This window comes from Mus musculus, chromosome 11, assembly GCF_000001635.26.
Source record: "Mus musculus strain C57BL/6J chromosome 11, GRCm38.p6 C57BL/6J".
Lineage (NCBI taxonomy): Eukaryota > Metazoa > Chordata > Mammalia > Rodentia > Muridae > Mus > Mus musculus.
In genome coordinates this window covers 76,490,108-76,517,764 of record NC_000077.6, presented here as the reverse complement: position 1 = coordinate 76,517,764, position 27,657 = coordinate 76,490,108, and the positions used below count along the sequence as shown (strand labels likewise).

General features: G+C 50.0%; 1 protein-coding gene and 1 pseudogene across 8 annotated transcripts in view; one reads left to right on the top strand and one right to left on the bottom strand.

The window, feature by feature from the left end:
• The window catches only part of Abr (active BCR-related gene), a 206,593-nt gene that overhangs the window by 105,560 nt on the left and 73,376 nt on the right, over positions 1-27,657 (top strand). For 6 of the 8 annotated variants that reach the window (XR_003949222.1, XR_003949224.1, XR_003949223.1 and 3 more), the window contains exon 2: positions 8,693-8,877. Coding sequence is in view for 5 of the 8 variants with exons in the window: in NM_198895.2 (NP_942598.1) it covers positions 8,693-8,877 (185 nt within the window). In the remaining 3 variants the exon portion in view is untranslated. Of the gene's footprint in view, positions 1-8,345; positions 8,878-23,269; positions 23,509-27,657 lie in introns of those variants that run through there. The other 2 variants (NM_198018.2, NM_001346670.1) reach the window with 2 other exon arrangements.
• Gm12341 lies at positions 3,160-7,070 on the bottom strand (annotated as a pseudogene).

The window sequence follows — 27,657 nt, the reverse complement described above, 5'->3', positions numbered from 1 at the left end:
TCCGCCGTTCCTTCTCAACACCATTCCTTTCATGCTTAGGCATCCTCCAGCAGTCTCCTGCACGATTTTTTGTGTCATTGTATGTCCAGATCACATGGTGGAACAACATTGATCCCAGCATTAAATTATCATGTTCAGTCTGGCTTTCTACCTAGACCCTCAACCTTGGACAACCTTAAACTCTCTATGCTGTTATTGCCTCAATTGTAAATGCAAGTAGTACAATTTATATAATTCTTAAGTGCCTAAAATGTTTTTCCTTAATACTAATAATTATTACCATATTATATGATATATATTTATATATAATATTCCATTTAATTATATTTACATAAAACATATATATTTTATATATTACATATAATTATATGTTATATACTATATATAATTACATATAATTAATATATAACAATTTTTTATTATTATTATTTTGGTTTTTCAAGACAGGGTTTCTCTGTATAGCCCTAGCTGTTCTGGAGCTCACTCTGTGGAGCAGGCTGGCCTTGAACTTAAAAAGATCTTCCTGCCTTTGTCTCTCTGGGGCTGGGATTAAAGGTTTATGCAGCTGCAACCCAGCCATAACTCTTTCCCGTTTGAGACAGGTCTTAAGTAACCCAAGCAGGCCTTGAACTTTCCGTAATGCCCTGTCTCCTGCATGCTGACATTATAGACTGCATGTCACATTGCCCAGGTCTTCTTAAAACCTTTTATGTGTCGGGTGTGGTGGTGTACATCTATACTCCTAGCACTCAGGATTATGAGACAGGAGGATCACTATGAGTTCAGAGCCAGCACATGCTACAGAATGAATTAAAGTTTAGCCTGAAACCCATAGCAAGACCTTGTCTTAAACAAATAAACAAAACAAAAGCCAAGCCAGCTATGCAACCAAACAAGAAAACCTTTCTTTCTCCCTCTCTTTCTCCCTCTCTTTCTCCCTCTCTTTCTCCCTCTCTTTCTCTCTCTCTTTCTCCCTCCCTCCCTCCCTCCCTCCCTCCCTCCCTCCCTCTCTCTCTTTCTCTCTCTCTCTCTCCCTTTCTTTCTTTCTTTCTTTCTTTCTTTCTTTCTTTCTTTCTTTCTTTCTTTCTTTCTGATTTGTTTATTTATTTTATATATATGAGCACACTGTAGCTGTCTTCAGACACACCAGAAGAGGGCAGGGGATCCTATTACAGATGGTTCTGAGCTATCATGTGGTTGCTGGGAATTGAACTCAGGACCTTTGGAAGAGCAGTCAGTGCTCTTAACTGCTGAGCCATCTCTCCAGCCCCAAAACCATACTTTTATAAAGTATACCAGACTTGGGTATTCAACTGAGAAAACATTTCCACGTCTCTTTATATAAGTCGATCAAGCTAGGGAATGTTCCCATCACCCTTGAAAGTTTGCTCATGCCTGTCCCAGTCAGCGCACTGCCTGTTTCCAGCCCTGGGTTTCACTTGTTCTTAAACTGTGTGTGACAGCGTCCTATATTGTGTGCTTTCATATCTGGCTGCTTTTGTTTTACCTAGTATCTGCAAGATGGACCTTTGCAGATGAAATGAAGTAACATGTCCGGTGTGGCACAGTTGTGAATCACAGTGTATAAGTGTTGGTCAAAGAAGCTCCTGGGGCCAGCAGGACAGGTCTCAGACAGACTTGATGTTGCTTTCGTCGGATTGATGGTTAGGCCCGTGCTTTCCTCTGTGCTTCTTCTCTGCCCCCACCACACCCCCATTGATTCCCAGGTAGAAAATGACCTACTTATAGTTAGCCTTGATGTCATCCGTGCTGGGATGTCAGGACCACTCTCCACCTGGAATTATATCCTCCTGTACCTGTAGGTTCTTTAGACTCTGCAGAAGAGGAAGAGAGGACCCCAGGCCTTTTATCAGCATCTGCTTGGAGCTTGGGGCCCTCATTGTGTCTGTCCAGCTATGCCTGTTGGTCTTTGGTTCAGTCCAGCTTTAAGACAAGATTGTCTTGAACACTGATCTCCTGCCATTTGGGCACCTGAGGTAGTAGAAATGAGGGCTAATGAGGCACGTTGGTTTGAACTCGCCTCTTACCGGCCACTTCTCTCATTGCTTGGATTTGTGTTCGAGGGCCTGTCATCTGGCTGCTCTCAGTATACTGGCTTCATCACAGACTGGGAGTACGGTACCCCACATTCACGGGTGATGTCTTCTCTGGGTGGCACAGATTATACCTGCGTATGACACTCAGGAGCGTGTCAGGAGGAACTGCTGTGTTCCGTGCCCCCATGGCGGGGGTCTCTGGGCTAGCAAGCTGACTCAACAGAGCTCCAAGTCCTGACCACCCTCCAGCTTGACTCAGGATCTAGTCTGTGCCCCCTTCTGTCGTGCTGTTCCCTTCACCTCCTCGCTCACTCAGTGTTCCAGCCATGGTGGCTATTTATAGACCCGTAAGGGGCCCTGCTGTTTCTCATACTTGCGCCATTGCCAAGCCTCCTCCTTGCCTAGAACTCTGCTCCCGGCCCCCACCCGCCTGGCAGGCACCCACACATCGTTCAAGAGTTAATTAATAATATCAACAATAGCAGCTAAGATGTATTGGGTGCTTAGTACGTGCTAAGTGCTTCACACGTATCATCCAGTGGAGACCTTGCAGGCCTGGCGCTTGCTCTCCCTGTCCACTGTCCACTCAGCCAAGTATCTGCCCAGAAGTGGCTACCTGATGCTAGGCACAAAGGTTGAAAACTCAAAGACAATGGATGGAGTCTGTCTTCTCCATCCCTTGCTCTTAGAAAGTGATAATCCCTGGAATGTTTGGTCCCCTCATCCCCATTCTCTGCTTCACCGTGCCTGGGAAGTTTTATCGCGTGCTAGACTGTCTTCCTTTACTGGGATGGAAGGGTATTACTTAGAAATAGCTTGCATCACACATGGCAGAAACCTGATCTGCTAGGGCTTTTATTTCCTACTTCTCAGGAAACGAGGCGCACTGGTTTCAGTTGGCTCCGTAGCCTCACGGCTCACAGAGATATCTTTGCTAGCTTTTCACTTTTTCCTCCCAGCAGCAGAATGGCTGTTGTAGCTCCTGTCATCACAGCCAAGTTCACGGCAAGTAACCAAATCAAGCCAGAGGCCTCTCAGAATCTCACTGGCCAGGATGGTATTTAGCAGTCACTTCTTTTTTTATATTTTATTTTATTTTCAACATCCAATGCTTTTTTTATTAACAGTAAGATCCAGGGTTAGTTTTTGTAGCCTCGGCTGGCCCTTCGGCCTCTGGCGCGCTCAAACTTCCGGCCCTTGGAACGGACATAGGGTTTGGTATGGCTGTGTGGGGTTCCTGGGGCCTTGCCAAAATGCCTCTCAGCCCTTCGGAGGACCAGACAGGAGCACAGTGCCCCGGCCCTTGGGAGACTTCAGGGCCAGCTGGTCAAAGGTGAGGATCTTACCCCCAGCCTTGAGGATGCGACTCCAGGCCCGGCTGCTCACCCACAGTGCACACACCTTCAGCTTGGGAACTTGCAGAATCTGCACATCATCTGTGACCGTCCCCACAACCACAGCAGTCTTGTTCTCCCGGCCAGGAGATCATGCGGGACAGGGACAGAGATGGCCGGTTGGTTCGGCTCATGAGCAACCTCTTCAGCACAACCTGATTGAAGGTGGAGTTGGTCTGTCTGGCCAGAAACCTGTACAGCTTGACAAGCAGCCGCAGATAGATGTCCTGGCTCTTGGGCTCCTTGCTCCATATGAAACCAAACTGATGCAAACAGGGAAGAGGCGATGATACGAGATAGAAAACCAGCAGTGTTTGCTACTGTCTGGGAGTAGAGACACCACAGTTAACTCCTTTCATGTTTCCAAATGATAGATGCTGTATGGTTTTTTCCCCTTTTAGTTTGCTTTTGCTTTGTTCTTTTAGGGGTAGGTGGGTGGGGTACAAGGTTTACTCTGTAGCCCAGGCTGACCTTGAACTCACAATTCTCCTGCCTTCCAAGTGCTAGTATTATGGATGTGAGCCATCCCCAGCTTCTGTGTGTGTCCAGATCTTTGTGGGTTTTTTCCTCAGGCATGTTACTATGCTAATCTCCTCTTTCACTTATATTCATCGAGTTCCCTATGCTTAATCATTCAGATTGTTTTAAATATAATTTTGCAACCATAAATATCCTTGAAAGTCTATTTTAAATAATTTTCAAATTTTACTTGTATGGGTGTGGTTTTTGGTTGGTTTTAGGGTTTTTGTTTATGTTTTCTTGGTTTTTTTCAGACAAGGTCTCACTATTTGTTCTGGCTGTTCTAGAACTTATTATGTAGACCAGGCTAGCCTGGAACTCACAGAAATCCACCTGCCTCTATCTCCTGAATGTGGAGATTAAAGGTATGTGCCACCATACTTGGCCTTGTAAGGATGTTTTGTCTGCATGAATGTCTGTGTACCATGTGCATGCCTGGTGCCTACAGAGGCCAGAAGAAGGTGTCAGATCCCTGGAACTGGAATGGTTGTGAGCCACCATGTGGTTGCCAGGAATCAAACCCAGGCCCTCTGGAAGAGCAGTCAGCACTCTTAACCACTGAGCCAACTCTCTAGCCTTATGCAAATATATTTCCATGAGTATTTATAACTAATTGCATATTATTATCTTAGGGCACAGTTTTGAATTATGCTGGGTTCAAGCTGTGGTGATTACTAAAATTTCTTGTACCATTTACCAGATAAACTGAGCAAGGTTGTGGTAGTTAAATACACCTTCCAGGAGCTCTGAGAATGTTCCTTTACAGCCTTAGGCTTTATTAATTAATACTATCATTTTGTGGTGCTGGCCTTCACCCTCAGGGCCTCACGCATCCTAGACAAGAAGCCTACCATTATTTTTATGTTCTTGTTAATTTGATAGGAAAATTGCACCAAGGGGAAAGGGAAAGTGGTTTGCATTTTCTTTGATTGTAGTGAGGTTAACCTTTAAAAGGCGTATCTCTGGCCATTTGCTCTTCTATTTTAAGTTTTCTTCTTCTTTCTCTTGCTCATTAGAATATGACATAATTATCTTTTTCTCACCAGCTTGTAAAAGTGCTTTATCTGGGTATCATGTGAGGAACACATAGGAGAGGGTACAGCTAGCTGGCTTTCCTCAAAGCCATGTTAAGGAGGGTCTCACTGATGGACAAAGGGCTGAGGAGAGGATCTTAGGCACCAGAGCAGCAGATGCAGTGGGGTGGGGTGGGGTGGGGTGGGGCTTCCTTGCCATATACATTATCATAAAAGTTGGTGGCTTAAAGCCACAAAAAGCTGTCTCACAGTCTGGAAATTACAGGCCCCAGACCGAGGCCTGCTGGGAAGCCCTTCAGACTTCAGGGGTCAAATTCTTGTTTGCTTCTCCCAGTGCTGCTCACGTTCTCGGGACCTTCTCTGTATCTCCCCTTCTGATTCCTAAGGACTTGACGGGATTCAGCACCTATGGGTTTTCATCCAAGATGATTTTATTTTGAGATCCTCAACTTGATGGCATCTTCAAGTATCTTTTTTTTTAAACAAATAATTTCCTATTTAGAGGTACCAGGGCTTAGGGTTAGACTCTTTGGCTATCTATTCAGACAACTGAAGGAGTCTGGAGATGATCTGACACTCCTGGGCAGGAAGACACAAGCCCATGCAGAGATTCTTCAGCTGATAAGTTTAGGCTGGTCGTACCATTGAAGTTAGCGGGGAACTGTGGGGTCTTCAGTTGGGTTGTAGCTTAGCTGCTCTGGGAAGAAAATTGGCAAGATGGGGGTTTGAGGAGATTTCATTGAGAGTGGGAAGGGGGAGTCTGGAGAGACTTGGAAGTCTCCTGTCATCTGAACTAAACACAGGTTTTAAAAAAATAGGGACTGGAAGATGTGTGTGTCTAGGAAAGAAATAATCAGAGACAGATATGCTGCCCAGACCTCTCTGTGGATGGAGGGAGGGGGGAGGGAGAGAGAGAGAGAGGAAGAGAGAGGGAGAGAGGGGGAGAGAGAGAGAGGGAAAGAGAGGGAGAGAGAACACAAAGCCCAGACAACACTATCCCCACCCCCATCTTTTTATTATGAGAACTATCAGACATGGAGAATATTTGAGAGTATCTATGGCACACTGAACAGTCCACTTACTGTTAGCTAGAGTCTGTAATGACCACTTTCCCATGGCGACTCCCTTCCACATCTATGCATCTCCCCATGCCATTCCTCCTTCTATTTTATATTGCAGACGATTCTCCTTCAGGCTGGCATGTCGTTAACAAGAGTTCAGTATTTGATGAACTGCATAAAGCTTAACCATACTAAGAGTCGGTAGATTCTGGTGAATGCGTCTGTGTACCTCAGATCCCTGCTAAGATAAGGAATGATCCCATTGGCTCGGAAGTTGCCCTGTGCTCACTGCCATCACCTCCTGGCCACGTCCACTTAGTGTTCCCATCTGAGGCCTTCATGGACCAAAGCCTGTGTGTGCCCAGTGGAGCTCCTTTTCAGCCTTTCCTAGAGGGTTGCTCTCCACTTCTTTTTCTGTATCTCTTCTCCCAGTAGAACTGTTCCAGACTCCCAGCAGGAACAAGAAAGGAACTACCTAGGAATGCTGGCAGGGGGCGCTCTGCCAGTCCTCATGTCCGTACCCTGTGCTCCCCTCATTGGCTAACATGTCCCATGAGGAGGGCCAAAGGCAGGGTGCTGGTATTTCTTTGGAGTGAGATACAGAAGGGACAGGACCGTCCTCAAAGACTTAGACAGACCCAGGTTAGAGCCTCCCCACGGTCTCAGGCAGATGTGTGAGGCTCAGGGACCTCATCTGTGAGAACTGCTTTGGAGAGGTGCTTAGATGGAGTGCACACCAGAGGAAAGGCTGGCAGAGACCTTCCTTTCCTGTGAGAGATGCAAGGAAATTGCATTAGAGGCGAGCCAAGCCATCTTCCTTTTGGTCTTCTGTGAACCATGCCTTTGGGTAGTCCGTTCATTTCTGTAATGCATGATACAGATCAGTCTAGAAGTTGGCTAAGACAAGGTCCACCATAATTCATTATTCCATACCCTTAGCTTCAGCATGACCAGGGAGACCCAGAGCCCCTGGAAGAGTAGAGAGGTCTGTGACTCTTCATGCATATGTCTTTCCTGAGGAAATACATCCTGTGTCCCCAGACAGCTTAATGGGCATCAGCTGAGCCCTGGGAGAGGAAGTCAGCAGTAGCAGGTGCCGAGAGCCCAGGGGAGGCTATCAACTGCCAACAGACAGATTGGACTGAGTATAGCCATGGCCTGGCGCCCCAGTGACCTGGTGACACCATTCTCAGGCTTCTGGCTGCCTGTGGGCCCGTGTGTTGTGACAGAGAAGGAGGAGCCAGGGCTCCACAGAGAGCTTGACTCACTGGGACCTGCCTGGGTTAGACCTCAGGCCTGAGGTGGACGGTGCATCCCTCCATTTTTTTCAGTCTGCCACCCCAGCTTCCCAAGAGCCTGCTATACATCAAGGAGGCCATGTGCTGTTGGTACTATAAACTGGGTTCCCCGGGGAACATCCTGGAGGAAGTGATGTCTGAACAGATAATGGAACAGACTCGGCCAGGCTCCTATAACATACTGGCCACAGTCCCAAAACTAGGCCTTGCCAGGGTTCAGGAGCCATACGACTGTTTTCAGCAAGTCCCGTGTTCCCAGGGTTTTCCTTCTTGGCATTCCTCTGTGGTACCAGCTACTTCTGGTCCTCCAGAGGCTGTATCCCTGGCCTCTCCTCATCGATGATTCCCTTCCAGAACCAAGGCTCAAGACAGAGGAACCTTCCACCTTGCTTGCTGTAACCTGTACTCTGACATGTTGGAAACAGCAACACCCAGCCCTCCCGGCCAGTCGCTGGCTAAGAATGATGCCTGCAGCTTAGTGAGGCTGTCCTATAACTCTTGGCAAAGCCTAGAGGTACCACCCTGTTCCATGGTTGCCTTCCCTACAGCCCCCAGGAGGGTGTCTGCGTGGGCACTGGCCCTGGTGTGGTGCTAGGAACACTGAGGGGTTAATACCCGGTACCTTCCCTCCTGCCTGCTCTGGAGGAAGCCGTGTTGGAATTATAGACATAAATGCTGGCTTTTGAGGAGCCTGCTGCTCACCAAGTCCCTGCCAGGCCTGGGCACAACCCTCTCTCCCACGCCTGCCTGCCTTGGGCTCTGTCCTGCATGCAGGGCCGCATTCAGAGGACCGAGGGCCTCCTAGGGCCCACTTTCTGGGCCCTCTCTACCCAAAATTTGCCCTGTTCACTCCCTACGGATTGAGCTCAGTGTACAATGGTACCCAAGGAGGAGGGACGGAGGAAGTGACATCGCTTGGCCCGCCCCCACCTCCTTATTCCCTATAAAAAGCAAAATGGTGACTCAGAGAGAGGAGTTGGAATCGTCCTGCCTCCCGCTCCCACTGTTAATTTTTAGACGTGGAATTAGGCAGGAGGCAAAGGAAACACAGCCCCACATACGCAGCTGACATGCTATTAGGCGGGTGGAGACAGCAGAACCGCTCCTCCCCGACTCCCAGCAGCCTCTGACGGACTCAGCAGAGCCTGTGCCTGCTGGAGCTCCCACCCCCCTCCCCAAGCCTGGCTGTACAGCCCCTGCCCTGGCCCAGGGTGCATGGTGCAGCAGGGGCCATGGCAGCCGGGGGCCGCCGCCGGCGCCCACTGCGCTACCAGTCCCTGGCAGCCCTGGTGGAAGACTCTCAGTGGCCTTTCTTGTTCCTTGTCTCAGACTTCAGCTACGGTGCGGAGGACTACGACGCAGAGGGGCATGAGGAGCAGAAGGGGCCCCCCGAGGGCTCGGAGACCATGCCGTACATCGACGAGTCACCCACCATGTCGCCCCAGCTCAGCGCCCGCAGCCAAGGTGGTGGGGACAGCGTCTCGCCCACCCCACCTGAGGGATTGGCACCTGGGGTAGGTACTCCTGTTTACTCTTTTGGGAGGGGAGATAGAATGCCATGTGCAAGAAGTGGCCCGGGGTCTGCGTAGGACAGTGTCAGCAGTGAGCTTGGGGAGGGTGGGTCTGGACTTGTGACGCCTGTCATTTGGCTTCTCTTCCACTACCTGCTGCGCTCTGCTGCCCCTCACCTGTTCCCTGCTCTGCCAGCTGTTTGTTCCTCTGCTTCCTGGATGCTCTCACTCCCTTCCAGTCACCTGAGTCTCTCAATAGGATGGGGAGGGGGGCTCTGGAAGGACCAGGCTTTTCTATCTGTACCTGGCTGGGTACACATGGCCTGTGGGACAACAAATGTCCCCACAAAGCCAGTACTGGCCTCAAGCTCCCTATGGGATAAAACATTATGTTCCCCAGGATGTGGGCCTCCAGCCCTGCTCTGTTCCACAGGAAAGGAACAAGCCTGGGTACCTAACTTCCCTGCTGCCAGGAGAGGCAGGAGCTGCCTTCTCAGGGCTTTGATAGAGCAGGGAGATAGGAGTGTGTGGAGGATTGGAGTAATTAGAATTAGTGCTGTTCCCAGTGACAGGGATCAGCGCTCGGCCCAGCTCATGAGTGTACGCATCTGAAATACAAGAGCAATCCAGGCAGAGATTCCTTGGGGCTCTTTTCTGGAGTTGGGAAAAAGAATCAGAGCCATTTGTGTTGGTGGAGGGAACTCAGTTTCACCGGTCTTTTTGGTCCAGCTTGTCTAGGTATGTTTTGGGGGGTTCTCTTTCCTCTCTCTGAAGCCCCCGGGAGAGATTCAGAGATGCTATGCACTGCGTTCCCCTTCTCTAGGGCCTAATACCCCCACCCACCTGGAGGCTGCCTGGACTCTACCATTTGGAAGAACCCCTGTTCCTTCCCACCCTCTGCAGGCTCTCACCCCCTCTTCACACACTGGGGTGGCTGCTATAGCCTTTGGCAACAAGGGCCTTGGCAACCAGCATCCCACTTGGGGGAAGCCACATTGTTGCCATAGCAACAGAGGCCTAGGCAGAGCTCAGCACTGCCAGGTGGTGCAAGTTTGAGAAGGGATGGTGGGGGGCAGGTAGGAGGTGGAGGGGATGGATGTAGGTGTTGGCCAGCTTCAGGCTCCCCCACAGCCAGCATTCTTGGGTGCTTTTGCCCTAAGGGGGGGTGTGGTGGATTAGAGACAGCCATTTTGGCCATGTAGAGGCAGGGTGTCTGAATCAGTGGAGGAACGGTTGTTCTGGGACCTGGACTCAGGCCAACCGGGAGCAAAAAGGAAGAGAGAACTCTGGTTCTCCATCATTGCCTTCTGGTTGTAGGTTAGTGGGGTTCAGATCTCTCCTAGGGACTTAGCCTATACCCCTCTGTAAACAGGTTCAGGATGGTGCCCGTGGACACCCCACGGTGTCCGTGCTATAACCCCATGCAGTCTCTGCAAGCTCCTCGACCTCTTGTCTCCCTCTCCCTCCTTCCTTGTGACTACCTTGCAGGAGTATTTATTTATCCATAGGTATTTGGATTTCCTGGTGAGAAATCCTGTCCATGTTCTATGTATTGCAGGGCTGTATCCCTGCCTGGGGTTCTCAGCTTTGGCTAGTGGCTTCACTTTGTACCATTGTTCTTGATGGTCAGAAGGGAATAACTTGAATGGAAGATTTTGAAATGTTAAATATTTACAGAAAACTGCAGTACTTAGGGCTTTCAGTACTGATTTTTCACACCATTGACAGGTAGAGGGAGTATTGATGCCAGTTGGGAATGGTTGAGGCAATTCTAGCTGCAGGATGCTGCCTGCCCCAGCTGCCTCCCCAAGCTATAACCCCTGCCTTCCTGGAGCTAACTGCCTTTCTCCTCTTTCTGTTGGGTTACTGGCCCCACCTAGTGGACTCTACAAGTATTGCTATTTGTAATGGGATGCCTGGATTGTGCAAACCCCCAGTTCTTGTGATGATCTGGTTTTGTTTTTATAAAAGGGGTGTGTGTGTGTGTGTGTGTGTGTGTGTATGTGTCTATCTGTCTGTCTGTCTGTTGCTGTGTATATATGGCTTGGGGTATGTGTCTGTCTGTCTGCCTGTGGCTGTGTATATATGGCTTGGTGTGTGTGTGTGTGTGTATGTGTGTGTGTGTGTGTGTGTGTGTGCGCGCACGCATGCGTTCCTGCTACTTGGCTGTGCTCATTTGGCTAGGCAGTCTTTTCCTCTGCCAGGCTTCCTGTTAAGGAACTTGGGAACAGAGGGGACTTTTGAACCAAATCAGACAATTGTTCTAGATATTCAGATATCTAGCTTTTGGCACAGCTTGTCAGCTAAACTTTCCACGCCCAAACATGCAGCCAAGTTGTACCTAGGAAGGAGGTCAAAATTTGGTTTATGTGTTAGAAACCATAAAGCAAGTGGTGTGTGTGTGTGTGTGTGTGTGTGTGTGTGTGTGCTCGAAACTCTGCTTTCTGGCTATAGGACACTGGACAGGGTCATAGAATGGAGAGCCAATGTGTAGTCCTAGTCCCAAGTCCAGAGGTGTGAGAATCGGGGGAGTCAAAGGTGAAGATTCTAGGTGTAACTAAGCTCAAGAACACCTAATGTTTTAGAGACAAAGTCTGGGAAGGACTGGTGTCCCCGCACTAGCAGGCATGCAGGTGGAGCCCCTCTGTCTGTCTGAGAGAGGATTCTGTTTTCAAGGCTGTCCTGAAATTTACTTGATCATCCTGGCTGGCCTGACACTCATAATCCTTCTGCCTGGGTTTCCTGGTGTTGGATCATGCATGCACCACCGTTCCTGGCTGGAAAGAGCCCCTCTTTCTTAGCTTTTTTGGTTTCATGTCTTTAATAGACTGGCTGAGGCAAGGCCAGCTCACCTTGGGGAGGGCATCTGCTTTGCGCAGTCCGTAGAGTCTGATGTGAATCTCATTGAGAACCATCCCACAGACACCCAGGGTAATATGTAGACACCTTGTGGCCCAGTCAGGTTAGCACACAGAATGAAATGTCAGTGTCTTGTATCAGTGGCCTAGACACTGGAAATAGTATAAACTTTGAAAGTTGCAATTCTGTGTTCTGGCTATAGGACACTGAATGAGGTCATCAATACAACAGAGCACCACTCCTCAGGTCTGAATTGCTCCAGCTCCTCTGAAGGGAGGCTGTGAGGACTGGCCAGGGATTGCTCACAGGAGCCTGCTAGCACTGAATGCATTCAGTCCCAGCACTCAGAAGGCAGAGGCAGAGTTGCGGGTTCTAGGCCAGACTAGGCTACTACATAGTAAGCACCTGTCTCAAAACAAAACAAAAAAAATCCCCTAAGACATCTGTCATGGGCTGCGACCAGGAACCTTGCAAGGACTCCAATCTGGTAAATACCTGCTGGGAAATGGATCTGTTTGCAGCCCACCTCCTTTCTGGGTCTGTCGTCCCAAGTGTGGAAGCCTCAGCCAAGACCATGCTGTGATACTTTTCATCTTGGCTTGTGCCCCAGAGGTAACAGGTGAACCACAAACCCTGCTTTGCAGGTCTTTCTCAAGCCTAGGCCAAGCAGGGTGCCCTGGCACAGGGCCAGGGTCACCCTATTGCTGGTGGCTGAACTCAACTGGGAGTGTGTAGTTTCCCTTGGGAAAGAAGGTGGGGACACTCCCATTCAGCTGCAACTTCCTGTCCCAGAACCACAGTCTGCACAGAAAACCTCACTGCTAGAGATCACAGTCCCTGTCTCCCCTCTGGATGAGGTAGTCAAAGGGACCCCAAGGCAGAGAGAAGATCTGGGTTTTGTCTGTCTTCTACTTTGAATGTGTGTCACCCAAGGATGCCACCCTCTCTGAATTAATTTACTAATCGGTAAATGGAAGATCCTGAGAACGTCCTCCCCATGTGACCTGACACAGCTGTCATGAGTCTGCCATGAGATGTTGTTACAGGCCAGAATGCCGTGTCATTTGTAAGGTCTGCATGGGCACAGACCAGCTGGCATGAGGATCCGGAGGTGAAAACGGAGGAGAGATGAAGTGGCTGTCATTACCACTATCTTCTCTTGAATTTCTCTCTTCTATCGGCCACTGGGAGACTCAAGGCTGAGCCTCTCACATAGGTTGCTTCGTTTAAAGTCCATGATATCTCTGCAAGATATGTGCCCCGCTTTCATTTTATAGTGAGGGAAACTGAAACTCAGGGAGTTAACATAACTCGCCAGAGCCTGTTGCATCCAGTGGGACCAGGGCTCCATTTTACGTCTTGGGAAGCTTATGCCTGAGGGGCTCTGCCACCCTCTCAGAACCCTCCTGGGTGAAGATGTGACAGCCCAGCTGGCCCCCCAGTGCTGTGTGTATACAGTTCTTGAGGCTTGCATTTGTCCTTCTAGATAAGGCATAGCATTCCTGGCCACCCCTTTGTGTACCTCCCCCCCCCCAGCTCCTGTGGTAAGCTCCCAGTCACAAGTTGCCTCTGGGTTCCTGGTTGGTACTTGGGGTTCAATTGTGTGGTTCTGGAGGAAAGAGTCAGGGCAGAGCCACTGTCTGTTGTCCTGGCCCTCTCAGGCTGATTGAGGCTGTGTGGAAAGTCCTGGGTGGCCTGGTGGAGGCTCAGCAGCCTTGCTTCTGTTTCCCCCTGCTGGGTTTTCTGTCTTGCTGCAGTGAGGACAGTAACTGTCTCTTCCTGTGCACCGTGCTGGGCCGCCACTACCAGCTGCTGCTGGAGCTCTGTGACATGCATGGAAAAACAAAGGCCTCGGGAGCTTCAGGCCTTGCCAGGCTGGGAAGGAAGAAGATAAAGCATCTTAGTGTGGCACTGGCCACTTACTCGTGGGCTCTCCGTATCCTCTCCAGGCCATTCCCCCTTTCACACCCCATAATAGCTTCCTTGGTGTCTTCCCCAGTGGACCGCACCTGACTGGCCTGGCCACCCTATGGTTCTCACACCTTCTCTGATCGCTCTTCTCCCACCAGCCTGCTGGGAGCACAGTTCATAAATGTATTTCTTACCTGCAAATAAGGCGACTCCCAAAGAATATTTATCCAAAGGCATGCTAATCTACAGGTGCCCAGGCACTGTGGATAGGAGGGTGGGCCCAGCCAGAACAGTTCTCTGCCCTAGATATCCTGAAATTTGGAAGGAAGTAGGGAGGAAGAAAAGAGGTGTTTAGCATGAAACAAGCGTGGTGACAGCTACCAAGTATCTCCTCAGGCTTGGGTATGGTAGCCCATTCCTGTATCCAGCCCTGAGGAAGCTGAAGCAGGAGGATGAGTTTGAGGCCAGCTTGGATTCATAGTGAGTTCTAGGGTAGCCTAGACTAAATAGGAAGATAGTGTCTCCAAAACAAAACTGTCCTCATGGATGACAGAGGTGACAGAAGGGTCCCAAAGAACCAGCAGGATCTTGCCACCGCATTGTTTTCTGTTGTTGTCACCGAGTTTCTCCACTGGTAGGTGCTAACAAGGCCAGAGCCGCTTTTCTTCTTTTCCGAGGGAGGGAGGATGCTCTTATTTGTCTGCCCAGTAAGAGGCATGTGCCAGTGTGGTGGGTGACAGAAAGAGGGTAATTACTGTGAGATAAGATTTGAGTTCAGCGGCTAACTGTCCAGCAGGCCAGTCCTGGCAATGTGTGTCTGCACTCTTAGCATATATAGGAGGTGGAGGTGGGGTGCAGAGGCTGCCAGTTTCAGGCTGGTCTGGGTTTCCTCACAAGATCCTGTCTCCCTGGCAGTGGAGGTGGGGAGGGGGGAAGATAAGCATTTGAACAGGTAATGAGCTTCCTGTCCTTGGAAGGATCCCAGTAGAGGCTGATGATGGAGGCAGGGAAGACATTCCTTCCTTGGTAGGGGTGCCACGTCATTGGCTGAGCTCCATAGGAACCATTCTCTTAACCTGAGCCCCCTTTTTACCTGACTCTCGGGAGACCCAGGGCTGTGGATATGCTAAGCAGGTACTCTGTCACCAGGCCACACCTCAAGCCCCAGAGTCCCTCACGAAGGCCATCCACCCAACATCTTTAAGAAAAATATCCCCAAAAGAAAGCCATGGAACCTCAAGTGAGATCTTAGAGGAGTCACAGCAGGTAGAAAGAAGGGGATTGTATAACCTGGTGTGGAAAGTCCCTAGAGGCCCGAGAAACAGAATGGCCTGGTGTGACTGGGTTATTAGGTTGGAGGTGAGTCTCCGATGGGCCACCCCTGCCAGTATGCCTCCCCTACACAACACCTGCCAAGGAAAGAAAGGTGAGAAGAACTGGTGTTTCCTAAGGCTGAGCTGAGTTCAGGTGCTGCCCTGTGTGCATCAGACATTCCGGCAGCCCTAAAGATGACACAACACTGGTTCCTGTTTTATGGAGTCAGACTCAATACCTTTGCACAACGAGGCTATTCCCATTTTATAGATGAGGAAACCAAGGCATATTTAAATGCTTTGCCCAGAGTTACAGAGCTTTAAGAGCCAAAACTGGGGCTGGTGAGATGGCTCAGCAGGTAAGAGCACTGACTGCTCTTCTGAAGGTCCTGAGTTCAAATCCCAGCAACCACACGGTGGCTCACAACCACCTGTAATGAGATCTGATGCCCTTTTCTGGTGCATCTGAAGTCAGCTACAGTGTACTTATGTATAATAAGAAATCTTTGGGCCGGAGCAAGCCAGGGACTAAGCGAGTGGGGTTGACTGGAACGAGCAGAGGTCCTAAAAATTCAGTTTCCAGGAACCACATGAAGGGTTACAACCATCTATACAGCTACAGTGTACTCACGTACATAAAAAAAATAAATCTAAAAAAAATAAAAAGAAATGCTACCCATAAAACAGTAAAAAGTTCAAAAATAAAATAAAATAAGAGGCAAAACTAGAATTCAAATCCAGAGTACAATAGAGAATTCTCTTACCCCACCCCTTTCTCTGTGTGTGTGTGTGTGCATGTGTGTGTGTGTGCATGTGTGTGTGCATGTGTGTGTGTCTGTGTGCATGTGCACGCATGCTTACACTTTCATAAATTTATGTACACTGCATGTGTGCAGGAGCCCACAGAGGCCAAAAAGGTGTGGATCTCTTAGAACTGGGGTTACAAACAGTTGAGTGCCACCATGTGGGTGCTAGGAACTGAACCCAGGTCCTCTGGAAGAGCAGTGAGCATTCTTAACCATTAAACCATTTTTCCTGGCACTGACTTTGTTAGTTTATTATTATTTTTTTTTTTACCATATAAAGAGTATTGGCTTCTACCCAATAGCTTTATGCTATTGAGTTCTGTCTGAGTTTTGTTTTACATTGTTTGAAACAGTGTCACTCTAGCCCAGGCTAGCCTTGAACCCTTAGCACTTCTCTTGTCTCCCTAGTACTTGACAGGCATGAGCCGCCATGTCAGACTCCTGCGATCTTTTGAGTGATTGCTTGCCGCGATGGAAAGGGAAGGTGGAGGGGGAATGAGGGTGTGTGAGGGGAGAGTCCAGTTCTTTCTGTGGCTGCTGTGACCCCACCTGCCTTGGCACCACTCTGGGGCCAGCCCAGCTCCCCAGAACCTGGTGCTGACGCTCAGGCTTCTGCCAGGAGAGCTGGATGGACATCTTCAGGCTGAGGAAACTGCATCAGGCAGAGGCTTGAAGTGAGAATGTGCCTGGGCCTTACAGGAGTCACTGTCACCAGTGTGTTGGTTTGAGTCAGCAGTGAGAAGCCAGCTGCCCTTGTTTGTCTGACTTAGTGCTTGCTGTTGAGTGCAGGTTAAGCAGTGTTTTAGAATGAGTGATATGAGTGAGATGAGGGATATACCCAGGAATGGTCCTCTGACTTGCCTGAAATCCTTCCACCACCTAACCTTTGGCTATAATGGTGAAACCCCAAGGCTCCCACTCTGCCAGGCTCCATCACTGGATTCTTTGCCAGGTTCTGAAGCGTCCCCACCGATCTCCACCTGCAGTATTAACTCCACCTGACTTCTCAGCCTGTCTCTCATCTCCACCAGTATGACTAACGTGCTCATTTTTATTTTACTTCACTGTTTTCTGTGGCTTGAAGGTAAGGACTTACTTGTGAGGAAGCATTCTGCTACTGAGCCCCAGACCAAGCCCTGGGTGTTTTAAGACAGACTTTTCCTATGAGGCCCAGTTTGGTTTTTGAACCTGTAACCCTCTTGACTTAACCTTCCAAGTGCTAGAGTCTCAATCATGTATTGCCATGTTCTACTTTGGCTGAATTTTAATGACCCGTCTTCCAGGGAGCCTCCTGTGACTTCTCATTTGTTACATCAGACGCACCTGCCTGTGCCCTCCCAGATCCACTCTGAATTCCCGCCATAGCGTTGTGTGTCTGTGTGGGAGGGGGCAAGGTTAAGCAGCCTTGGGAATGCTAAGCACTGGGTCTGTGACTGAGCTATGCCCCAGCCTCCTCACTTCTCTTTATAGCTTTATTTTCTCTGATTACATATTCAAAATTTCCACTTATCAGAAGTGCATCATGTAGTTCGTGAAAGCTCGCTTCCTACAGACAGCTACTGAGAGGTTATTTCTCCCTGCTTTCTCCATATGCAGACGACGTATTCAAATGATTCCATACTATTAAACTCCAGTAAAGACTGAGAGAGATCTTGTAGATCTGGAATTAAGATCTACTGTACTCCTTTTGTGGCTATGTGGTATTCATCCCATGGATAAACCAGAATTCATTTAACCAGCTCCTTCTCCCTCTCAGGGCTTTTTTGGTGGTGGTTGGGGGTGGGGGAGGGGTGAGGCAATGCTGTGATTGAACCCAGACCTCCTTGCACATGCTCGGTAAATACTCTTGCCATTGAATTACAACTCCAGTGCTAATTAAGCCACTTTTTTGTGTTGTTTTACTGTGCCTGTGTGTGTGTGTGTGTGTGTGTGTGTGTGTGTGTGTGTGTGTTAGACCACTTTATAACTCAGGCAGACCTGGGACTCAAAATCTTCCTGCCTTTGCCTGAGTGCCAGAATTTCTAGTGTACCATTCCACCATTGGAATCTAGTGTACCGCCGGATTCCGGTTCACTGTTAGGCATTTGAACTCATAGCAGCCCGTGCTGCTTTCTCACGCCAGTGAACATTTTTATACATACATCTCTATGCCCTTCTAGATGTGCCTTTTTAGACAATTCCCTAGGGTGGAATTGCTGACTCAGAGGGTGTGGACATTTAAAAATCACAATAGCTGTTTCCACGTTACTCTTTCTGGAGTTATACCTCAACAACATAATTCTAAAATGTGCCCCTCCCCAGTCCTGCCTTTCCTTTGGCACAGCCTTGGGAGTCAGTCACCTGGTCCTTCTGCTCTTGAAACTGTCAGCTCCACAAAGGGCAGTGTCCCCTGTTTGTGACTACATTTTGAATGTGAGCACAATGCCTGGCGTAGAGCAGGCAAGTGATAAGTGCTTGTTAATTGAGTTGGTAAGGGAGTGAGAGGATGGAGACTTAAATATAAGGGGTGTGTGTGTGTGTGTGTGTGTGTGTGTATAAGGAAAGGCTATACTCCCTGTGTCTGTGTGTGTGTGGTCTGTGCGTGTGTGTGTGTGTGTGTGTGTGTGTGTGTGTGGTCTGTGCGTGTGTGATAGCCCTACAGACTTTGAGATTTGGACCTAGCAGGTATGAGAACTTGTGATTGGTACCCTACCCTGTAGGATGTTCATGGTTCTTGTCCGTCATGCCCCTGCCTCAGCTGCCCTCTGCATACTTATCTGCTGCTGCTTTTGTCTTCTGTCCCCTTCCTGCTTCCTGAGCCTCCTTAAACTGTCTTTAGAAGCCGGGCATGGTGGTGCACGCCTTTAATCCCAGCACTTGGGAGGCAGAGGCAGGTGGATTTCTGAGTTCAAGGCCAGCCTGGTCTACAAAGTGAGTTCCAGGACAGTCAGGGCTACACAGAAAAACCCTGTCTCGAAAAACCAAAAAAAAAAAAAAAAAAAAGAAAAGAAAGAAAGAAACAAACAAACAAACAAACTGTCTTTAGGGCTGGGATGTAACATAGCTTATGCAAGGCCCTGCACTCCAGCTTCAGCACCAGCACCACAAAAAACAAATGAAGACAAAAAAAAAAAAAAAAAAAAAAAAAAAAAAAAAAAAAAACAACAACAAAACAAAAAACAAAAACCCCAGAAAATAAAACCTTTGTTTTGGGCACTCCTCCTTTTGCCCGGAAAGACCTCTCTGCTTCCAGGTGCTACCTAGAAGCCCACCAGTCACATCTCAGAGCCTGCAGTCCTTAACTCCCCACGCATGCATGGCGTTCTGTCTGTCTTTCACCCTCACACTCCCCAGTGGAGTTTTCCAATGGCACGAGCGCCTTGCCTACCCATTCCTGTTTCTACTCATCCCTCACCTCAGTGGGTTGAGAGTTCAGCAGTGGTAGGGGTTGGTCACACATCCCAGGCCTCCTTAAGATATCAGTGTGCATCTACCAGTGAGCAGGTTAGCTGGACAGACAAGGTGTTGCGTAGGTGTGAGATGTTGCAAGGCCTGCTTGGGCTGTGGTTTGAAAAAGAGAAAGATGGAAGAAACAGAGAATTTAGTAAAAGGGATGTGTGGGGCCGTGGGCACAAAGAGCCACAAGATAACAACCCACTGATGGAAGGGGAAGCTAGGGTGGGGAAGAGGAGGAACTTGCTGGTCTGGATTTGAGGAGCTGAAGGTGGTTGCTGCTCTGACTTCCCTGTGAGGAGAGCCAGCTGCCTGGGCAGGTCTCACACCTAGAGGTGGCAGTGGGTCGCCATTGGCAGAGCAGTAAGATGGGATGAGTTTTCCAAAGGCTGGGAGCATAGGGCTGTGGGAGAGACAGAGCCTTGAGCTGTGAGGCAGGAGGAAGGAGCAGCCAGAACCCACTCACTGTGTACCCAGCCGCCTGAGGGATTTGAGAAAGGCCAGAGGACAGCGCCATACTGGCTGTGTCTCTGGAGAGGAGAGTCTGGAACCAGGCAGAGTAAGGAGGAAGCCTAGGTCCAGGGCCTTCTTGAAGTCTTGAGGGGGAAAGGGAGGGAGCACCCTGGGGATTTGTGAGTCACTTCCCCTCCAGAGGGAGGACTGAGGGCCTCTGAGTGGATGCGGCTTCTGTGTCCACTCACTGGAATTTCCAACCAATTGGGCTGGGTGGGGCCGTTGACACCTTGGATATTTGGGGAGCAGCTTCTGTGGGGTTCACAGAAAGTCCCTTGGTTACAGTCCTCAGCTGCCTGCTGGTCTGACCCATGTGGACCCCTATGCTGTGCACTTAGAGCTGGCAGGGTGGAGGACAGAAGAACCTATAGCAAGCACAGGGCCCTGAGTTGGCACACTTGTGCCCTAGGGAGTGCCAACCCTGGCTGTTCCCAGGCCATGGAACAGCCTTACCCTCCCAAACCAAATGAGGAATTGTGGTTTGAGAGGGCCCTTCAGACGTGTCTTGGCTATTTATAACTGAGCCGGAGCGAAACTGGACTGAGAAAAAGTAGCGGATTCTGGGTAGGAGAGAGCTGCAGGATCCCAGTGGTGGGACAGATCCTTGACCAGTTCAGACCTTAGAGAACCTGTCACACCTCTCTCCATCTGTGTCAGTTTCGGTGAGGGCAGGTTTTTCTATTATTGACAGAAGGGCAAGAGTTTCTCTTGACTTCAAAGTTCCAGAAAACGTTTTAAGAGTAGGGTAAGAAGCCCCACTGGTTCCTTTTAGTCTCCCCTCCCCCACGGCTTTCTATGTGCTTCTCAGCTAAGGCGCACAGTAGAGGGGAGTTGTCCCCAGTGGGGATAGTTTGCCTTCTGTTGGCAATGGCCTCAACAGTTTGACTCTGCCCTGTGGCCATATGGTTGCCACTGACAAGTGAATGTGCTGTTGTATGAAAGGCTTCGTGTGATGGTTTGTTGTATATGCTTGGCCCAGGGAGTGGCACTGTTAGGAGGTGTTGCCTTGTTGTCGTAGGCGTGTCACTGTGGGTGTGTCACTATAAGACCCCCATCCTAGCTGCCTGGAAATCAGTATTCTGTTAGTGTCCTTCAGATGGAGATGTAGAACTCTCAGCTCCTCCTGCACCATGCCTGCTAAGCGCTGCCATGTTCTCACCTTGATGATAATGGACTGAACCTCTGACCTGTAAGGCAGCCCCAATTAAATGTTGTCCTTTATAAGACTTGCCTTGGTCATGGTGTCTGTTCACAGCAGTAAAACCCTAACTAAGACAACTGGTCATAAAAAGCACGTGACGTTTTGATGGGCATATTCAGACACTGCACCACCTGGTTGCTGGTACCCGTTACACAAGTTTTACAAAGATAAAGTGGTAGGCTGGTAGATGAAGCTGAATTTTATTCCAAGCTGCCAAATCCTTAGTGTGAGCATAGGGCACACACTAAGGGGAAACTCCTCCCACATAACCACAGCTAACAACCAGCTGCAAGAGTAAAGGCAGTTTGTGGCCTTCCTTAAGCCTAGCTCAGAGCAAGGATGTGGTTCACAATGTGTTGTGCTTTTTAAAAAAAATGTAAATTACCTGCTTTCATTTTAAAATCAGGAGATTTTATTTAAGCATTCATATTTTCCTTTGGGCGCGGTGACACAGGATGAGGCAAAGGCAGGCAGATCTCAGAGTTCCAGGCCACCCTGATCCACATAGCTGGTTCCATTACAGGGAGCTGGAGAGACTGCTCAGCAGTTAAGAACACACACCGGCTGCAGCCAGGTGGTGGCAGTGCACACCTTTAATCCCAGCACTGCAGAGGCAGAAGCAGGCCAATCTGTGAGTTCCAGGACAGCCAGGGCTACAGAGAAAACCTGTCTTGAAAAAACCCAACCCCTCTCCTCCCCCCCCCCCCCCACAGAAGAGCACTTGGAGTTCTTGTAGAGAACCTGGGTTAAGTGCCTAGCACCTTCATGACTAAATTATAGGGGGTCTAAACTGGATCTGATGCCTTCTGATCCATGCAAACATGAGACACACACACAGAGGCAAAACAATCATAAATCATACGTGTACAATAACATAAATCTAAAAGCAACAAAAAAGCAAACAAGTCTATCTTGGTTACATTTAGAGATCCTGTTTCAAAACAAAGCTAGAACCATAAAGAATACAGTTTGCCTTGTGTTGAAACTTGAGCCTGTGTTTCCTTTGGGGGACATTAATTAGCTAGAGCCTGGGTAGTTTCTTCAGCTCACTTAGGACTTTGGTGCTTGCCTTACCTGAACTTTGAATGAGTGCTAAAGATATGCCACAGTTGGCCTCAGTGTTGAGTTGTAAAAGAGTTCCTGCAGCTGGCCCTAGACTCCTCCCCCGTGGCAATATGAGTGTATGTCTACTTAGGGATGGGGTCGGGGACCAGGGTGTGAGCCTCATCCTCTGTATGAATTTAGTTTCTGGAATATGGAAGACGCTTGAGGGAAGTGTGAGAGTGAAGCACTCTGGGAGTGGGCAGGGTGGATAATACTACCTGTCCTAGATTGTGCATACTGGCCTTGTAGGCGGGCTCTCTCTCCTTGGACGTCACAGAAACTACTCCAAGGAAGTGGCATTGCCAGCAGCACCTGACCGTGATGTGGCTCTCGGGTGGTCCATGGTGCCCAGTGACACATGCTCAGGACCTTGTCTGCCACTGTGCTTCAGCTGGACATGAGGCAGGCCAGTCCCCTCCTGTATAAATTAAATGCAAAGCCTTGTTCACTCTACGTGGTGCAATGGCAACTGCGGTTTCTCACTGGCAGTGGGCCTCCCCGCTGCAAAGGTGCTGGATGGAGCCTGAGGCCGAGGTGCGAAGGGGGCTCTGTCTTGTGACGATTCCACGGGGACGTGGACCGAGTGGGTGAAGGGTGGCTTCTCGGGGAAGCCGCTCTCCTGCACACCGCCCGCTGGCCCGAGGGCTCCGGCGAGAAGTTGTAAATAAAGCTTGTCTCTGGGAAGCACCCCCCCACCCCCACCCCCGCCCGCCCGGCCTGTCTGCGGCCTCCTCCCTCCCTCCTCCTTCGCTCCAGAAGCCTCCGCCAGCCGCTCGCCCGCCCGGTGACCACAGCAGGAACGAGCAGCTCCACCTCGCAAGTCAAGACGTGCGTTTCCTGTGCATTTGGAGCAATCGGGCCTCCGGGTCCAGAAAGGGCGGGCTCTGTGGGGCCGGCAGCGCAGCACCGGGACGCCCGGACGAGCCCGGCACCAGGCCTAGGGCGAGCGGAGTGGCCGAGGAAGGAACGGACCGCGGAAGGCGCTGGCTGCCGACCCTGCCCGGCGTTCATCCCGCGAGTGACTGCCTGGAGGCCCCGCTTCCCCTTTCTCAGGGTGGGGACGCGCGGGAGGCGGGCCCGGTGCGCAGGACGGCTGGAAAGCGGCAGCAGGAAAAGGTTCATAATGGAGCCTTTCATCGCCAGCCGGTGGCCAGGTGCCAGGACCGACTCCGCGGAGGCCAGCATGCTGGTGTAGGCCTGCCCTGCGCTCTTCCCCGCCCGCCTGTCCCCTGCCTGCCTCCCTGCTGGGGCGCGCGGCGGCCGCTGCCGCTGCTGCTGCTGCTGCTGCTGCTGCTGTTGCTGCTGCCGCTGCCGCTGTGTGGACCCTGCTTCCTGTTTGCCCTCTGCGGCTCTGGCTGCCATGGAAGAGGAAGAGGAGGCAATAGGCTTTTTGGACAAGGTTCTGGAGGATGAAGATGTGTTTCTCCTGGAGGAGTGTGAACTGGGAACCCCGACCAGCCCTGGCTCAGGGTCCCCCTTCTTGGTGGCCGTGAAGGTGGGAATGTGACACGCCCTGGATGCTTGTGGGGAGGGGGCAGGGATGGCTCTTGACTGATGCTGAAGCCGTGTTTGGAGAGAAATGGCTGATGTGTGCACAAGCCTCATGGCTGAGTGGAAGAGCCTAACTCAGCATGAGATGGGCTGGTGCGTTCCTGCTAGAGGATTGAGGGGCTGGGCTCTCTCAGCAGCTGTTCTGTGGGGAGAGGTGGAGTGAGTGCCTGCTTGCCCTGCACCAGTTGTCCTTAGGGGCAGTGACTGTTGGCTTTCCCCTCAGTCAGCTGTGTTAAGGGATCTTTTTGGCAGTGACATGAGTCACCTGGTGGCCCGTCACTGATGTGAGCCTATTGCCCCCAGAAGAGCTGGCTGACTTGAAACTGGTGGGCAATAACTCATTGTTTCCATGGCAACCAGAGGATAAGGGCATTTGCGAAGTGTGGCCAAGGGAGCTGCCTCTTTTCCAAGGAGGAGACTGGCGACTTGGTGCGTCTTGACTATGCAAGTGAACCTTTAGGACGATCAAGAATTTGAGGTCACTCGGGCTTTCTTGAAGGAAGATAACTGAATTAGCTGGAGAGGGGGTGGGAACAGCTGTCCGGTAGGTAAGCATTTTTCCCAAAGTGGGCATAAGCAAGAGTAGCCCACTTGTTCCAGGTCAGCAGAGCTACTAGAGAGGCAGGTTAGGAGGGAATGGGCTGTTGGGAATGCCAGCTCTGGTGTGGAGAAGTAACCTCCATTGCCTATTACCTACCATTAAGAACTTGAGCCACAGCCTATCGCTTCTCTTTCCTGTGCCTGGAGAGAGGGCCTCTGAGGACTGTGGCAGGAGTATGCACACTGCAAAGCAGGGCTACCTGACTGCATGGGCCCTGGAGGGCGTGGTATTTGGTGCCTTGCCAGGCTAGGTATCTGAGTCTTTCCCTTTTCATAAGATGATTGATGATCACAGCCCCGCTCCACCCACACACCATGGTGTGGCTCCAAGAAGGAGCTAATGGAGACTAAAAATAGACTGCAGACCTAGGTTAGGTAGGTGGCAAATATGCAGGGTTGGGGTGGAGAGATGACTGCAGGCTTGGGTGGGAGCGGCAGTGGGATCCTGGCACCTCATCTCTATTCGGTACTCTGGTGCATGTTTAGAGCAGCCGAGTAAGTAAATCACGTCCCTCGATGGGCCAGCAGACTCCTCTGTACTTACGTGTGGCCAGCCTTCCCACCAGCCTCTTTATGATTCAAGGAGCATGCTGGGAGTTCAGCAGTCAAGGGATGGCCAATCTATGAGGTTCCTGAAGGACCTTCCCTCAGGAGCCCCCCACACTCCCCCACCAGCACCGGTGTTAACACCACTCCTCCTGCATCCTGGGCATATCCTTTCTCTACGTCATGGTGTATAACTTCAGCATACTCTGCTGACCACTGAGTGGTAGCCGCTGTGCGGCTGGGGCCTGTGAGAACTTTTGGAACGACTGAATTTGTTGGGACACACAGAAGCGATACCAGATTCCTGGCCTCGTTTCATATTAGAGGGATACTCAGGAAGTGGCACACGGTCCTGTGCAATTAGCATGCCTAAAATCATCCATCCTCTCAGGTCTCCATGACGCCAGAATAGGGCCCTCCCTCTAACTCTCCCTTGCCCTCTCCTCTACCTCAGTGATTCTGGAGTTAGCATCAGCCTGGGAGCTTCTTGGTCCTCTGTAATAACCTCTCCAGCACCTGTTTCCTCTGTCAGGCTTGGCCTTAGACAGATTGCCCAGGGTTGCAGAGAAGTGGCGAGCATGCCCATCAGTTCATGGAAGTGTTGTCGGGTTGTGTTCGATCTTAAGTGCTCAGGGAGGCATCGAGGTGACGGGTAGACACGGCATGGCCCTTTCTCACAGAGTCCCAAGTAAGGGATCGAGTTCACAGGGGACAGAAAAGTAGAGCGAGAAAGCAAGCAGGCCGTGAGAGGCATCTGATAGAAGAATACCAGAATCCAGGTGTGGGGGTGAATGCCTGTAATACTACCCTTCAGGAGGTTGAGGCAGGAGGAGTACCAGGAGTTCAAGGCCAGCCTGAAATATATAGTGAGCTCCAAGTCAGTGTGGGCTATGAATGAGACCCTGTTTCAGAGACAGATGAACAGCAATCACAAAGGCCCCTGGATTCAGAGGAGGAGGGAACCACTTTTAATTGAGTCAGGACTGGACTGCGTACACATTTCCACTCACACGTGCAGGGACCAAGGAGCCAAGGCGGTGCTCGCAACGTCCTGGCTGCAGATGGTCTTGGCTCACTTCTCGATGGCAGCTGGTAGGACTCCAAGGCAATTTACTCTTTGCTATTACTTTACTTCAGGAGTTCTTACCTTAAACAGTAGTTGTGTTGCTGTGCGTTTGCCCAGATGCCAGCACTATAAATCAATCCTGGTTCCACTGTAATTTCCGAGGTGCTTCGTCTTCTTAGGGGACAGATGCAGAACTGGCTGGCAGTTTTCTCCAGAGCCATAGCTGGAGCTTGCTACCTCTCACAACCCAGCTAGCTTCCTTCGAGGAGTTTACGATCTGTAAACTCATAATGCAGATACTGATAGCAACATCACATCCCATCTGTAAAACGGTGCATAGTTTTCCAAAAAATTTTCACACAGTTCTATTTAAAGGTAGGTAGGGCTGACGAATGGGGCCTTGTAGATGCTGCTATTTCAAGGAACTCATTTGTCAGGAATAAAAAGCTCTTTTGTATTCCATATTAACTCTTCAGGTATCTGTGCTTAACAAGAATGGCTTGTCTGAAATGCCTGTATTCATGTTTGACGACTCAGGTCTCTCCTCTGCAGTGATGATGTTACCCATCATCCCGTTGGTCTTTCCAGATGTATGGGCCACATAATTGATGGTTTGAGAAATGATTTTAGGTGATATATTGATACATGTTTTATAGTTAGGTGTGTTTTAATGTATATGAGGAAGAACAGGACTCATATATCATTTCTATGATTTGATATAAAGCTTAGGATAAGACTGTAATAAAATCTGTATTGGCCAAGGAATGGTAGGGCATGTCTTTAATCCCAGTACTTGGGAGGTAGAGGCAGGAGGCTCTCTGTGGGTTCAAGGCCAGCCTAGTCTACATCTTGAAAACTTTTATTATGCCAGTGTGGCAAGGTTATACTGATGGGGTATGAGCAACTGAGGTTCTTCAATGTATATGGAGTATATGAATCTGGCCGTAGCTCAGACAGCAGGAGGGTGGAATGTGAAGGACTACCACCAAGAAAAGGGGTACCTGGGGGAAGAGAGACTCCAAGCACTGTTCTCTCTTAGGTATGAGCGGGCCCAGCTGTCCTAAGGCTATGGCTTGACTTGGGCATCAGGCCCTGATGTGAGTACAACCCCACATGGCATCTGCTCTAATCCTGAGTGTCCCTTGCAAACTGGTGTGGCCTGTGGGCTAAATTACGCAGTCTGCAAAGTCTCAGACCCTCGCCGTTAGCTTGTGGCTTCACGCACAGCTAGAGCTGGGCTGCTTAGTCCTCACTGTTGCCTTGGAGAAGATAAAGGGCCATGGAAAGATTGTTTCTTGACTTGGCTTAGAACCAAACCTTAGGAGGCTTTATTTAGCCCTAAGCTCTGTGGAAGCCCAGGCCAGAGCCGCCCATGGCTTATCAATAGATACTACCATAGTGACCCGGTGTGTTGATTTAGGGGCCTCAAGATGACAAACTAGCAGTCTAGCAGTTTGTGTAAATCGCTGGGGATGAAGGTGCCCACGAAGGATCTGATTTATAAGCCCCATTGGAGAGAAGCGGGTGACAGCATTTCTGTGTTGGGGAAAGGTTGGCTGCATGGCAGAGCATTTGCCCAGGGCTTTTGATGCATGTGGGCTCCTCTGGAAAACATGCTGAGAACAACCATCCGGCATGTGTAGTAGAGAAGGAACAAGTGAACTCTGAGCGCTGTTGTTTTATGAAACAAACAATCTCTCCCACAAGGACTGAGGAAACAGCCATCAATTTCTAGGTTTTGTTTTGTTTTTAAGTTTATTGAGTATGCTGCAAGAGGGTAGCAGCCAGGCAATAACTCCAGAACCAGGGCCAACCATCTCCAGATTGTCCCAAAGCAGAAACATACGTGATATGAAGAAAGCCCTCTCTGTCCAAAGATGG